This window comes from Arachis ipaensis, chromosome B6 (genome assembly GCF_059453495.1).
Source record: "Arachis ipaensis isolate K30076 ecotype BB chromosome B6, ASM5945349v1, whole genome shotgun sequence".
NCBI classification, from domain to species: domain Eukaryota; kingdom Viridiplantae; phylum Streptophyta; class Magnoliopsida; order Fabales; family Fabaceae; genus Arachis; species Arachis ipaensis.
In genome coordinates this window covers 114,729,011-114,744,599 of record NC_142441.1, presented here as the reverse complement: position 1 = coordinate 114,744,599, position 15,589 = coordinate 114,729,011, and the positions used below count along the sequence as shown (strand labels likewise).

Below are 15,589 nucleotides of genomic sequence, written 5' to 3'. Positions count from 1 at the left end.
GTTATTACAGAAGGAGCATAAGGAACACTTGAGAATTGTGTTGCGAATCCTAAAGGAGCGGAAATTGTATGCTAAGTTGTCCAAATGTGAGTTCTGGAAGGAGTAAGTGAAGTTCTTAGGTCACGTGGTGAGCAAGGGAGGAATAGCGGTGGATCCTTCGAAAGTAGAGGCGGTGATGGAATGGGAAAGACCGACAACGGTGACGGAAGTCAGAAGTTTCTTGGGCTTAGTCGGGTATTATCGGAGATTTATTGAAGGATTTTCCCGGATTGCACTACCGATGACTAAGTTGACAAGGAAGGAGGTGCCGTTCGTGTGGACGTCAGAGTGTGAAGAAAGTTTTTAGACCTTGAAACAAAAGTTAACTTCAGCGCCTGTTTTGATTTTATCGGAACCACATAAACCATTTGAAGTGTATTGTGATGTGTCACTGAAGGGTTTAGGTTGCGTGTTGATGCAACACCGGAATGTGGTGGCATACGCATCGCGTCAGCTGAGACCGCATGAGGTAAATTACCCAACTCATGATTTGGAATTAGCAGCGATTGTGTTTGCATTGAAGATTTGGAGAAACCAAGCGTGAGGTTTAGCGTCTTTTCTGATTACAAGAGTCTCAAGTACTTCTTTGATCAGAAAGAGCTTAATATGCGTCAGAAGAGGTGGATGGAGTTGCTTAAGGATTATGACTTTGAATTGAGTTATCACTCTGGAAAGGCGAATGTGGTGGCGGACGCATTGAGTCAGAAGTCTTTAATAGTAGCTTAGATGAGAATCAAGGAAGAGGAGTTAGTGGATAAGTTTGTGGATCTTAAGCTGGATATTGGTGAAGTTGCCGGAAGAGCTTGTTTGAACTAGTTACACATTTCAAGTACGTTTAAATCAGAGATACAGATGGCTCAGCAAGATGAACAAAAGTTTCAGCAATTATTTCAACCAGTTGGCAAGAAGAGGCATGGAGAGTTCACTAAGGATGATGAAGGGTTGTGGAGATATAAGGGGAGAATTTGTATACCGAATGTCGGGGGTTAGAGGCAAGACTTGTTGTCGGAAGCTCACAACAGTAGGCATGGTTGTCAAACTCGCGAGTTAACTTGTAAACTCATACGAGTTTACGAGTTTAGGTTGTAGAATTGAGTTAACTCGGACACAAACTCGTTTATGGGTAGACTCGGATAGACTCGGCTAGACTCAGACAGAATCGGTAAAACTCACGAGTTTAAGGGCGAGTCAGCGAGTTTGATTTGGGAGCCCATTTTCACAAAAATGGCGTCGTTTTGGGCAAAAAAAAAAAAGAAAAATGGAAAGGGCTTCGTTCATGTAAGGAAACCCTAATCCTAAATGGCCAAACCATGCTAACACACAGAACAAAGAAACACTCTCTTCTCCAAGACTCCAAGCCCTCACTCTCTTCTCCAAGCCCATCGTGCCGCCATCCACCATTGTCTGCGCCACCACGCCGGAGGCTGGACGGATCCCGCGCCATCTTCTTCCTCGTGGTGCAGTGCTGCCACCGTCGTTCATGTCTACTCCTCAGTCCTCACTTTGTCGATGAAGCTGAAGGCTGACGGCGATGCTGAAGGTTCCTCGACGCTTCACGTCACTTCTGTTCTTCCCCTCGTTCCTCCCCTTTGGTCTGCGTTCCTCGCCCTCTGTTCTGCACTTCTGTGGTTCTGCCTGAGCTGAAGGTTGCCTGAGTTGCCTCTCTTCTTATTTGGTTCTACCTGAGCTTCCTTCTCCAAAGTAATTTTTCCCCAAATGTAAATATCAATAATTTCGGTTCTGCCTGAGCTTCCATCGGTTCTGCCATTTTGGTTCTGACTTATGATATTAATAGTTTAATTTTTTTAGTTTAAATTCTGGTCATCTGGTGTGATGAATGATGAAATTAGTTATTGAAATTTGATGGAAAAAAATTAAACATGCTTTAATAAGTTAATAATGTATCAAAAATTAAACTGATGCTTTAATAGTTTAATTAGTGTTAGATACTTAGACTGTTAGTTATTTAATTAGTTATTTTTTGTTGAAGAATTTGAATATCTGAAACTGAAATACTGAAACTCTGAAATGTTAGGGTTAGTTTAGTTTGTTTTTAATAGCTGCTTCTTGTAATTTGTAGTTGTTACTTGTTAGTGTTGCTGTGTTGGTTATGAATTTATCAACTTTGATAGTGGACTAGTGGATAACTTGGCAATTGAATCCTGAAATCTGAATTTGTTATTTATCATTTATTCATTTTATCAACTTTGATAACTTTGCAACTGAATCTGAATGTTGATTTAGGGACAAAAATACAAAATGTCTGATGAAGATGGTGAAGGTGATGATGTTGATGCCATGGAAGATGAAGATGTTGGAGAATTTCAGTTTTAGTCTTTTACTTTATTAGAACATTTAATTGTTGCTTTGTTATTTTCTTTCGTTTTTTGGTTGTGTTATATGAAGTTTTGATTGTGTGATTGTGTGTTTTATGTTGAACTAGATGCATATTTGTGATTTGTGAAGGATTTGAATGTGTGATCTAGAGTACTTGTTATAATTGTAATATTATGTTAATTTATTATGTTTTTATATGTTAAAATTGTTAAGTTTGAGTGCCTATATTTGAGTAAATATATGTATTATACATGATATATATATTTTTTTATAAAAAATTTATAACAGGTAAACTCGTACGAGTTTACAAGTCGAGTTTATGAGTCGAGTCTAGGTCAGCTCCACGAGTTTACCTAGACTCGCGAGTTTGACAACTTTGACAGTGGGTTTTTCATTCATCCAGGGAGTACGAAGATCTACTATGACTTAAAGAAGATGTTCTGGTGGCCTAGGATGAAACGTGATGTAGCGACAGTTGTATCCAAGTGTTTGACGTGCCAGAAGGTGAAGATAGAGCATCAAAAACCATTGGGAATGTTACAGCCACTTAAGATTCCTCAGTGGAAGTGGAAAGGAATTGCGATGGACTTTGTGACCAGTTACCAAGGACTAGGTCGAGATTTGATGCGATTTCAGTGATCGTGGATCGCTTAACCAAATCCGCTCATTTTCTGCCTATTCGAGTAAACTATTCTATGGAGGAGTTGGCGAGATTGTACATCAAGGAGATAGTAAGGTTGCACGGTGTGCCATCGAGCATAGTGTCAGACCGTGATCCTCGATTCACATCAAGGTTTTGAGGAGATTTTCAGAAAGCTTTCGGTACGAAGCTATGTCTTAGCACCGCATATCATCCACAAATGGATAGACAATCAGAAAGTACTATTCAGACATTGGAAGATATGCTGAGAGCATGTGTTTTGGATCAACCCGGGAGTTAGGACCATTACATGCCATTGGTGGAGTTTACGTACAACAATAGCTTTCATGCGAGCATTGGAATGGCTCCGTATGAAGCCCTATATTAACGGAAGTACCAATCTCCACTTTGTTCGTATAAGACTGGTGAAGTAAGTGTTTTAGGCCCTAATGTAGTAGCAGAGACTACTGAGAAGATTAAGAAGATTCGGGAGAGGATTCTAACGGCACAGAGTCGACAGAAAAGCTATGCGAATCAGAGAAGGAAACCATTAGAATTTGAAGTAGGAGAGCATTTATTCCTGAGGGTTACACCGACAACTGGGATCGGAAGAGAAATCAAAACAAAGAAGTTGAATCCGAGGTATATAGGACCGTTTGAGATTCTGAGGCGATTCGGGCCGGTGGCATATCAAGTAGGTTTGCCACCTCACTTGTCTAACTTGTATGACGTATTCCGCGTGTCACAACTCCGCAAGTACATGTCGGATGCGGCTCATGTGTTAGAGCCTGAGTCGGTCGAGTTGAGAGAGAACTTGACATTTCAAGTAACACTAATGAGAATTCATGACACTAGTGTGAAGAAGCTGTGAGCAAAGGAAGTTTCATTGGTTAAAGTTGCTTGGAAAAGGGGCTGGAGTAGAAGAGCATACTTGGAAATTGGAGTCTGAGATGCGGAAGGATTATCCCGAGTTATTCTTAGGTAATCACTAAATTTTGAGGCCAAAATTTCTTATTTGGTGGGGAGAATGTAAGAACTGAGACTAATTAACTGTTTAATTAAATAATTAATATTTCCCAAAATAGGATCCGAAAATTTAGAATGAGAATTTGAGGATTTAAATATAATTTTTGGACTCAGTAGATTTTTCTGAGTCAGAAAATGTATTTTTTGCGAAAAATTGAGTAAAACCGCGAATCCGTCGAACCGGTTTAAGTCTGTCTGGCACTGTGCGAGAAAAATTAAAAATAGTATAAAACCTTAGGAAAATATTTAAAGTAAAAAACTTGGCGTTAATTTTAAAGGTTTGGCCCAAAATTGTGCCAAACGGGCTAAAAATGCTAATGGGTTGGACCGGGCCCAAGCCCAACATATATATACTCTCATTAAAGGCCAATTCAGCACACCACACTCTCATAAACACAACACACACCAGCTGAAAGAAAAGAGGGAGAAGAAGCACTATTCATCATCATCATCCCAAGCTCATAACTTAAGCTACGGAGCTCCGATCGCCGCACCGTTTGCGGCCATGCGATCCTCGCGGAGAGGTCTACAAAACCCATCCAAGAAACAGGAAAGGAAATCACAAAATCCCTCTCAGTTCTTCCTTCCAAAATTTCGAATTTTTAGGGTTTTGTATTGAGTGAAATTTTGTGATTTTGGGTGTTTAGGTACACTCTAGCACTTGATTCCTATCGGGTTTTGACCCAATCCACATTTGGTAAGGTGAGAATACTTGATCTCTTGTGGTTTTATGTATATATGAAACTCTAGGTTTGATTTGTGAAATTTGTGTAATTTCTAGCTTGAATTGGTGTTGTGTGGGGGTATATTGGTAACTTAAATTGCTTGAAAGTAGACTTGGTGGCTGGACTTGTTGATCTGGGTTGAGGATTTGGTGAATTGAATCTTGTTGGAGTTTAATTTTGGGTTTTTGGCATATTGAAAATCGGCCAAGGTATGGTTTCGGTTTCCTCTATGTAATATATAATATTTCTGGATACTTAGGCTAGTGACCCATAGGATAGGATTGAACTAAATTGGTTGTTGGAATTGTTGTATGATGATGTATGATAAATTGATGAGTTTTGGTTATTTTGATGAATTGTGATGTGAATGTTGATAAAATGATGTTGAAAAGTGAGATTGGGGTTGAATGAGGTTAATCATGATGATTGTTAGTGTTCCAAGAGTTACCTGAAACTCTGGGTCGATCTCGGATGAGATCTACTGCGGTGGTTAGAGCTGTCTGACGTGGCGAAAATTGATGGATTAAGAAATTAATATAAGAGGTACGTTGCAAGTACAGTTCTTAACCAACAAAAATCCACTTATCAATTTAGAAGGGTTATCACAAAATCAGAATTAAAATACTGGGAGTATGAATCCCAGGTCGTCTCCCAACGAGTTGCAGAAAGATGTGCTATTTTATTAATCAGATGTTTTCCAAAATAGTTTTGAGTTTGATAAATAAGAAATTAAATCAGAGAATTTATGTAATTTAAATAAATATCTTGACCGGGAGTAGATTAATCGGAAGTTCTATCCTTGTTGGAGTTCTCCCAAGATTAATTGATAATTGAAGGTTGTTTTGTTCAGTTATCCTTTACTAGGTTGAGGAAAGTCAAGCAAGTTGGAAGTCGACTTCTATTCACAAGTTCTAATCCTCTCCCTTGGGAAGGATTAGTGTCAGCGACTAGAGAGCCATCCAACAATAAACCCAATTACAATTTTACTCTTGAGAATTCCAACTCAAGGTTCTCCTTTCAATCAACTCCCAATCAAGTTAGAAAACTACTCACTCATTATGAATGTAAACTTCACAAAATAAGAAAGAGAAATAAAGGAAGACATGATAAATAATAATAAAAAAAAGACCAATTCAAAATAAAAATAGTTCTTGCATTATTAAATTCTAAAAATAATCCAATAGTAATTCTGAACAAATTAAGGATATGAAAGAGTAAGTGACAAGTAAGGAAAATAAACTAGAATGATGAAGTCTTGGTGGAGGTAATAACTCTTTTCAATATCCCAATCCAAAAAGCAATAAAAACAAAATCTTAAGAACTATGAATGTGTAGAGAGAAAACCTAGAGGAGGAGTAAAGTCAGATCTAAAACTAAAAATTATGCGGGATGAATCTCTCCCCTCGTCTCTGCATGTTCTCTGCCTCTAATCTGCTTTTCTGGGCCAAAAACTGGGTCGAAACATGGCCCAAAATCTCCCCCAGTGAATTCTGCAAATTTTGCAGATCGCGCACGTCACGCGATCGCGTCATCCACGCGTTCACGTCATCCAGTATTTTTGCCTTTCCACGCGTGCGCGTCGTCCACGCATTTGCGTCACTCGTGCAGTTTCCAATCCATGCGTTCGCGTCAGGCACGCGAGCGCGTTAGTACGATTTCTCCATTTCGCGCGGTCGTGTGAGCCATGCGTACGCGTCGCTTCTCGCTGGTCATCCCCTTAATATCTTGTGTTCCTTCCATTTTTGCAAGCCTTCTCTCCAATTTCCAAGTCATTCATGCCCTATAAAGCCTGAAACACTTAACACAGGGATCACGACATCGAATGGAATAAAGGAGAATTAAAATACATAATTAAAGGTCTCTAGGAAGCAAGTTTTCAGCCATGGAGTAATTTTGGGAAGGAGTTGTAAATACATGCTAATCATGTGAATAAGTGGGTAAAGATTTGATAAAACCACACAATTAAACACAATATAAACCATAAAATAATGGTTTATCAACCTCCCCACACTTAAACATTAGCATGTCCTCATGCTTAGTCGAAGGAGATAAGATAAATGAGTAGGAACATGTAAAACTCATGCAATGCAATGCAACCTATACATGTGAATTCAACTATATGATTCTTGTCCACTTGGTTAAAAGTAAATAAGCTCTTCAAGACAGTCACAAATCAAATTCTACTAAATTAATTCTTATACAGTAAGAACAGATAAAAATGCAAGAAGGTAGCTCATGAAAGTAGGGAACATAGAATTTAAGCATTGAACCCTCACTGATGATGTATGTACACTCTAGTCTCTCAGGTGTATAGGGTACTCACTCTACTCCTCTCTACTCATGCTTTCTAAAATTTGTTCTACACCTAACCAATCAACAACATTTAATGTACCAACGCAAACATCATGAGGTCTTTTCAAGGTTGTAATGGGGCTAAGGTAAGGGTAAGGGTACATATATGGCTAAGTAAGCTTATAGATTGAATCTTTAATTAACCTAAGCTTTCACCTAACATATATATATATATATTCTATATAACTCTAAATTTCATACCTAGCTACCCAAAATTTCCCTTTCACATTTCATACTCATGTATCAACTTTATTTTAATTTTATCCTATCTGCATTGATCTTTGAATTTTAACTTAGCATTGGGGTAATTTTGTCCCTTTATTTAAAATTTTTTTTGAACATGAAAATAAACATAGCTTATCAATGCACATGGATTTTTAATTTTTATAGTTTCACATGAGTAGGTACCCAAATTCCCATTATATTATCATGACACATTCCCTTATTATCTTTTGTTTCCACAATCTTCCCATACTCAATTAACACACAATTCTATCTTAAGCTAACCAAAGATTCAATTGGGATATATAATTTTTTTTCCACTTAAGGCTAGTGCTGTGGTAAAATACAGAACAAATGGGATTTAAAGGCTCAAAGTGGCTAACAAAGGTAACTCAAGGGGTAGGCTTAATTGGGATAAGTGAGCTAAACAAATAATGGCCTCAATCATATGCAAGCATATAAATATATTAAACATTGGACATATAGGATGAAACAAAATATAGATTACAATAATAGAGAAGTAAACACACAAGAATAAAATTTTTATGGTTAAATAATGTAACCATGTAACTAAGCTCAAATCTTACGGGTTGTGTGTTCTTTAGCTTTTTGAAACTATGTTCCAAATACAACTTCAAGCAATTTTAACAAAAAATTTTGATTAAAATTAGTGAAATTTTTATTCTAAAAAAAAATAGGATCTTAGAAGAAACTTATTATCTTTTCAATCAAGTATAACATGCATGCAACTAACCTATTACTATGCAATTTATCCTATTCTACAAAAGAAAAGCTAACTAAATATCCTATTTTATTGGTGTTAGGGAAGTGAAATTACCTCCGGAAGTCAGGTACTGACCGACCTCCCCACACTTAAGGCTTTGCACCGTCCTCGGTGCCATCTGTCAGGAACAAAGGTGGGCTGGCAGCAGTATCTCCACAGTCAGGACCGTCATGGCTCCCTGTGCTGGTAAAGGAAGTGAAGTCCGGAGTATCTGGGTCTTTGTCAGGTATGTGGTTGCCTGTGAGTAGCTCCTTGAGGTATTTGAATTAGCGCTGGTTGCGGCACTCTCGTAGCTCGCTTTCTGGTCTTGCCGGTCCAACCTCTCCAGTATTTGATGGAGCAGCTGACTTAATGAAGGTGCTTGTGGTGTGGAAGGGGGAATGCCTGCATCTTGTTCTGTGAACTGCCTAGTAGCGGCTGTTGATGGCCTGAGATATTTCTCGTTAGGGACGTACTAATTATCCCGTGGAAGCATGGCTTTGGTGTCCCCAGCTCTGTAGGAGACTCCGGCTGCCGAGACAAGATCTGAGACCAAGGCAGGAAAAGGTAAGTTGCCCGCAATTTGTATGTGTCCCATGGCATTTTGGATGTGTCTTGGTATGATTAGAGGCTGGTCTGTAAGGATGCACCATAGTAGAACGGCCATGTCTGCAGTGAAGGAGGACTCATGAGTGCTCAGAAATACGTAATGGGACATAATCTGTGCCCATATGCGAGCCTCCAAGGTAAGTGCGGAAGCCGAGATTCCCTTAGGTCGGGAACGATGGTATCCATAGATCCATCTGCTGCCAGGTTGTGCGATAACTCTGAGAACGGCGTCCCAGTCAAATTGGTATGTCTGGCGCTTGAGTGAGGCTTCTTGGAATGCGTCCAATCCTTCTAAAGCAGGGGGAAGATCTAAAGCTCGCTGAATGGCCTCTTCTGTATGGGGATTTGCTTCTGACGGACATAGACAGACTACAGAGTTGGCAAGTGGAAATTAGAGTAGAACTCGACTACCCATGAGAGATTAACCTGTCGTGGCTGTCTTTGTAGGAATCCCCAGTGTCTTTGTTCGATTTGTGGCTCAACAAATTCAGCAATACGGGGCGGGAGGACAAGCAGGTATTCGTTGTTGTAATTCCTTGCTGCCAGGATGGGGAACATCTACTCACAGTAGTGGTTGGGAAATCGCGCAGTGTCCTTTGCTGGGAAGGCTTTCTCTTTATCATCGACCTTTATAATCCTCTTAATTCATTTTGTTGAGGGCTTAACTGCAGTTGAAGATGGCTCTGCCACTAATGCTCTTTTTGTTCCTCTTCTTGCTGGTGGTTTGGGAGTAGCTTTCTCTTTTCCTTTCTTGGTGGCCATCCTGAAAGGGAAAGAGTAAGGATGTTAAAACTTCAAGGGTTAGAGCAAGGAAGAGGACGGGAAAGGTGGTAATCAATGCACAACAAAGAAGAATGATGTTAACACATGGTCATGACTACATGTGAAAAGTTATCAACGGAAATATAGCAAGTGCATGGGATGACAGTTAAATGCAAGGGGTTTATTGGCATGCCGGCAAAGGCATGAGTAGCATAGATCAAGCATTCAATGTCCAAGTTAGATTGCCAAGTCTTTCAAACTAACAACATGTTTGTAGTAATAATTATATTTAATTAATAAAATATAGAAAGGATCTTGTAAAAAGCAAGCAATTAGAGTAGTAGATTAAAAGAACTATAAAAAATAGTGCACAATGCCATACGGGCGTTTTCACAAACACATAGCATGCATGGTGAATAAGCTATTGAAAGTATTAAATTGAACATGCAAGCAACCCTTAAAAATTAATATATAATTATCAACCAATTCCGTAACAATTCACAAGCATATCATAAGAAACAATGACCCAAATAGATTTCCAACACCAATTAAAAGAAAAAGAAAGAAAAAAGAAAACATGGATAATGAAAGTAAAAAGAAAAAAAAAAGAAGAAGAAAACATAAAAATAAGAGGAAGAATAAAAAGGAAGGAGGGAAGAAGAAAAGAAAAACCTTGATAATGGTGGTAAGAGAGAGAAAGTAGAAAGTGAGAAAGAAGAAAGAAGGAAGAAAGGGGAAGAAAGAAATAAGAAGGGAAAAGAAAAAGTAGGATTTGGGGAAGAGAAAGATAAGATATTTTGGCAGATATGGATATGTTGTGCGGCGCAAGCGACGTGGACGCGTGGGGTACGCGTTCGCGCGAATGGTGCTTATATGAATCGACGCGAACGCGTGACTCGTTCTGTGCTACTGGCGCGAGGGCATCCTCGCGCCCACACAACTCTCTGTTCGAAACTCATTGTTGCCAAATTACAAGGTGACGCGTTCGCGTGGTGGACGCGATCACGTGAATGGCCAAGACTGGAAAACGACGCGGACGCGTGGGAGGCATTTTTCCCACATGACGTGGAAGCGTCAACGACGCGGTCGCGTCAATGACGCAGTCGCGTGGGTCAATATGTGCCAAAGGCACGCCTCCAGCCGCGCTTTCGCGTGACGCTCTGTTAAGTTTGCTTTTCTTCCTTGGGCCAATATGACGCGGACGCATCGGTGACGCTGTCGCGTCGCATGCCGCTTTCCTCCTCTCTCTTTGCTTTTTTTTATATATGCAAATGAAGATGCAAACTATATGTGCTAAGAAAGAGAAGAGTTATTGAAAAAAAAAACTAAGAAAAAAGAAAGGAACGATCGTACCATGGTGGGTTGTCTCCCACCCAGCACTTTGTTTTAACGTCCTTAAGTTGGATGCTCCACTAACTCAATCTTCTGCTATTGGTGGATCCTCCAAGAGGAAGATCTCTAGCTCCATGTTTTTCCTTATCTTATCACCATGATATAGCTTCAAGCGATGTCCATTAACTTTGATGAATTTAGAGCTTGAAGGATGACTCAGGTGGAAAACTCCGTATGGTTCAGCCTTCTCTACTCTATATGCACCTTCCCATCTTGATCTCAACTTGCCTGGCATGAGCCTCAGTCTAGAGTTGTAAAGGAGGACTAAGTCCCCAGGTTGGAACTCTCGCCTCTTGATGTGCTTATCATGCACAGCCTTCATCTTTTCCTTGTACAGCCTCGAGTTCTCATAAGCTTCTAGGCGAGGGCTTTCTAATTCTTGCAGTTGTAACTTCCTTTCAGCTGCGGCTTTCTCAAATTCCATGTTGCACTCCTTCACTGCCCAAAAGGCTTTGTGCTCTACCTCAACTGGGAGGTGACAGGCTTTTCCATAAACTAAGCGAAAGGGACTCATCCCAATGGGTGTCTTGTAAGCCGTTCTGTTTGCCCAGAGTGCATATTGTAGTCTGGTGCTCCAGTCTCTTCTATGAATTTTGACTATCTTCTGCAATATACGCTTTATCTCTCTGTTAGACATCTCGGCTTGCCCATTAGTCTGGGGATGGTAGGCTGTTGCCACTTTATGAATTATCCCATGCTTCTTCAGTAATCCTGTTAGTCTCCTGTTACAAAAATGGGTGCCTTGATCACTCACGATTGCTTGTGGTGATCCAAAGTGACAAATAATATGGTTTCTAACAAAGGAAACAACAGTGTTAGCGTCATTAGTGCGGGTAGAAATTGCTTTCACCCATTTAGAAACGTAATCTACAGCTAACAATATATAAAAATAACCATTAGAATTTGGAAATGGACCCATGAAGTCAATGCCCCAAACATAAAAAATTTCACAGAAAAGCATAATCTGTTGAGGCATCTCATCCCTCTTGGATATATTACCAAACCTTTGGCATGGCGAACAAGATTTACAAAATTCCGCAGCGTCTTTAAAAAGAGTAGGCCACCAGAATCCACAGTCTAAAATTTTTCTAGTTGTTCTTTGAGGGCCAAAATGTGCTCCACTCTCAGATGAGTGGCAGGCCTCTAAAATGGACTGGAATTCTGATTGAGGCACACACTGTCTAATTACCTGGTCAGCGCCACATCTCCATAAATATGGGTCATCCCATATATAATATTTGGACTCGCTTTTCATCTTGTCTCTTTGATGCTTAGTAAAGTTTGGAGGAAAAGTGCGGCTGCTAGATAATTAGCTACAGGCGCATACCAAGGGACTACTTCAGATACTGCTTGTAAGTTGTCAAATGAGAAATTATCATTTATAGGAGTGGAGGTATCCTTAATGTGCTCAAGGCAACTCAAGTGGTCTGCCACTAGATTCTGGTTACCACTCATATCCTTAATTTCTAAATCAAATTCTTGTAGTAGCAGTAACCAACGTATAAGCCTTGGTTTGGACTCCTTTTTAGTTAATAAATTCTTTATAGCTGCGTGGTCTGAGTACACTACTAATTTAGTACCAAGTAAATAGGCTTGGAATTTATCCAGAGCGAACACAATAGCTAAGATCTCTTTTTCAGTAGTAGTGTAATTAGACTGAGCAACGTCTAAAGTTTTAGACGCATAAGCAATGACGAAAGGGTCCTTACTTTCGCGCTGAGCCAGCACTGCTCCTACTGCATGATTGGAAGCATCGCACATAATTTCAAATGGCTGGCTCCAGTCTGGTCCCCTCACAATTGGAGCTTGAGTCAGGGCGGTCTTCAGCTTATCAAACGCTTGTTTGCAATCCTCACTGAACTCGAACTCAATATCTTTCTGCAGCAGTCTGGATAAGGGTAGTGCTACCTTACTGAAGTCCTTAACGAATCTCCGGTAAAAACCTGCATGGCCAAGGAACGAACAGACTTCCCTCACAGAGGAGGGGTAAGGTAAACTAGAAATAACATCTACCTTTGCTGGATCTACAGAAATGCCAGTATTAGACACAACATGTCCTAGTACAATCCCTTGTTTTACCATAAAGTGACATTTTTCAAAATTCAATACAAGATTCGTACTAACACATCTATCTAACACTCTAGATAAATTATCTAAGCAAAGGCTAAATGAATCACCATAAACGCTAAAATCATCCATAAAAACCTCCATATAGTTCTCAATAAGGTTAGAGAAAAGACTCATCATGCACCTTTGGAAAGTAGCTGGTGCATTGCATAAGCCAAAGGGCATTCTCTTATAAGCATAGGTTCCAAAAGGACATGTAAAAATAGTCTTTTCCTGATCTTCAGAAGCTATATGAATTTGAAAATAGCCTGTATAACCATCTAAAAATCAATAATGGGATTTACCTGACAGGCGATCAAGCATCTGATCAATGAATGGCAAGGGGTAATGATCCTTGCGAGTGGCTTGGTTGAGACGCCTATAGTCAATGCAAACCCTCCATGAATTCTGCACTTTAGTTGTCAAGAGCTCTCCATGCTCATTTCTTACTGTTGTGATTCCAGACTTCTTGGGCACCACTTGTACTGGACTGACCCATTCGCTATCTGAGATGGGGTAAATGATATCTGCTTCAAGTAGCCTGGTCACTTCTTTCTTAACAACTTCTAAGATGGTGGGATTCAATCTTCTTTGAGGTTAATGGACAGGCTTTGCTCCCTCTCCTAGGAATATTCTGTGCTCACAAACTTGAGGGTTGATGCCTACTATATCCGCTAGGCTCCATCCAATTGCTTTCTTGTGTTTTCTCAGCACACTGAGTAGCTGTTCTTCTTGTTGGGAAGTGAGCTCCCTTGCAATGATAACTGGAAACTTCTACTTGTCCTTAAAGTACACATACTTGAGGTGTGGAGGGAGGGGTTTTAATTCTAATTTCTGCTCATGGCCAGGCTCTGGATCATCCGGGGCTGGTGATAATGGCAAAGTGCTCTCATTGGCTTCAGAAAGTGTCTGATGAGCGGATAATTTATACGCTTTTTGGCATTATTTTTAGTATATTTTTAGCATATTTTAATTAGTTTTTATTATGTTTTTATTAGTTTTTATTTAAAAATCATATTTCTGGGCTTTACTATGAGTTTGTGTGTTTTTCTGTAATTTCAAGTATTTTCTAGCTGAAATTGAGGGACCTGAGCAAAAATCTGATTCTGAGGTTGAAAAAGGACTGCAGATGCTGTTGGATTCTGACCTCCCTGCACTCAAAGTGGATTTTCTGGAGCTACAGAAGCCCAATTGGTACGGTCTCAATTGCGTTGGAAAGTAGACATCCTGGGCTTTCCAATAATATATAATAATCCATACTTTGCCCAAGATTTGATGGCCCAAACAGGCGTTCCAAGTCAGCTCAAGAATTTTGGCGTTTAACTCCAAAACTGGCACAAAAGCTGGAGTTAAACGCCCAAACTGGCACAAAAGCTGGTGTTTAACTCCAAGAAAAGTCTCTACACATGAAAGCTTCAATGCTCAGCCTAAGCACACACCAAGTGGGCCCAGAAGAAGATTTCTGCATTAATTACTGATTTATGTAAACCCTAGGCTACTAGTTCTCTATAAATAGGACCTTTTACTATTATATTTTTATACTTTTGATCTTTTGATAAGTCTTATGCTATCTTAGACACGTTTGGAGGCTGGCCTCACGGCCATGCCTAGACCTTGTTCTTATGTATTTTCAACGGTGGAGTTTCTACACACCATAGATTAAGGTGTGGAGCTCTGCTGTTCTTCATGAATTAATACAAGTACTATTGTTTTTCTATTCAACTCAAGTCTATTTCTTCTCCAAGATATTCATTCGTTCTTCAACTTGATGAATGTGATGATCTGTGACACTCATCATCATTCTCACCTATGAACATGTGCCTGACAACCACCTTTGTTCTACTAGTAATGGCTTGAATGCGTATCTCTTGGGTTTCTAATCTAAGATTGGAACCTTCGTGGTATAGGCTAGAATTATTGGCGGCCATTCCTGAGATCCGGAAAGTCTAAACCTTGTCTGTGGTATTCCAAGTAGGATCTAGGAAGGGATGACTGTGATGAGCTTCAAACTCGCGATTGTGGGGCGTGTGACAGACGCAAAAGGATCAATGGATCCTATTCCGACATGATCGAGAACCGACAGCTGATTAGCCGATGTTGTGACAGAGCATCAGGACCATTTTCACTGAGAGGATGGGATGTAGCCATTGACAACGGTGATGCCTAACATAAAGCTTGCCATGGAAAGGAGTATGAATGATTGGAAGAAGGCAATAGGAAAGCAGAGGTTCAAGGGGAACAAAGCATCTTCATACGTTTATCTGAAATCCACCAATGAATTACATAAGTATCTCTATCTTTATTTTATGTTTATTTTCATCACCTTAAACTCCATAACCATTTGAATCCGCCTGACTGAGATTTACAAGATGACCATAGCTTGCTTCAAGCCGACAATCTCCGTGGGATCGACCCTTACTCACGTAAGGTTTATTACTTGGACGACCGAGTGCACTTGCTGGTTAGTTGTGCAGAATTGTGACAAAGTGTGATTCACGTTTGAGAGCTCCAAGTCTTTGGTGCCATTGTTGATGATCACAATTTCGTGCACCAGTGTCCCCACACTTAGACCTTGCCCTATGTACTTCTCTTCTAATTCCTCCTGGTGAACGTCAG

At 40.0% G+C, this 15,589-nt stretch overlaps 1 protein-coding gene across 1 annotated transcript; it reads left to right on the top strand.

Annotated features, from left to right (window-relative positions):
- Positions 1 to 891: 891 nt before the first annotated feature.
- LOC148562380 (uncharacterized) lies at positions 892 to 3,887 on the top strand. Its single transcript, XM_088490874.1, has 5 exons — positions 892 to 1,024; positions 1,364 to 1,667; positions 1,849 to 1,867; positions 2,284 to 2,352; positions 3,438 to 3,887. Exons 1-5 carry the CDS (start codon positions 892 to 894, stop codon positions 3,885 to 3,887), a joined length of 975 nt encoding a protein of 324 aa, XP_088347000.1.
- Positions 3,888 to 15,589: the final 11,702 nt, after the last annotated feature.

Coding starts and splice junctions, on each gene's coding strand:
- LOC148562380 (XM_088490874.1), top strand. CDS start 892: ATGGCTCAGCAAGATGAACAAAAGTTTCAGCAATTATTTCAACCAGTT. Junction 1,025..1,363: donor TTGTATACCGAATGTCGGGG/GTTAGAGGCAAG, acceptor GCTAACACACAG/AACAAAGAAACACTCTCTTC. Junction 2,353..3,437: donor ATGCCATGGAAGATGAAGAT/GTTGGAGAATTT, acceptor TGTTCGTATAAG/ACTGGTGAAGTAAGTGTTTT.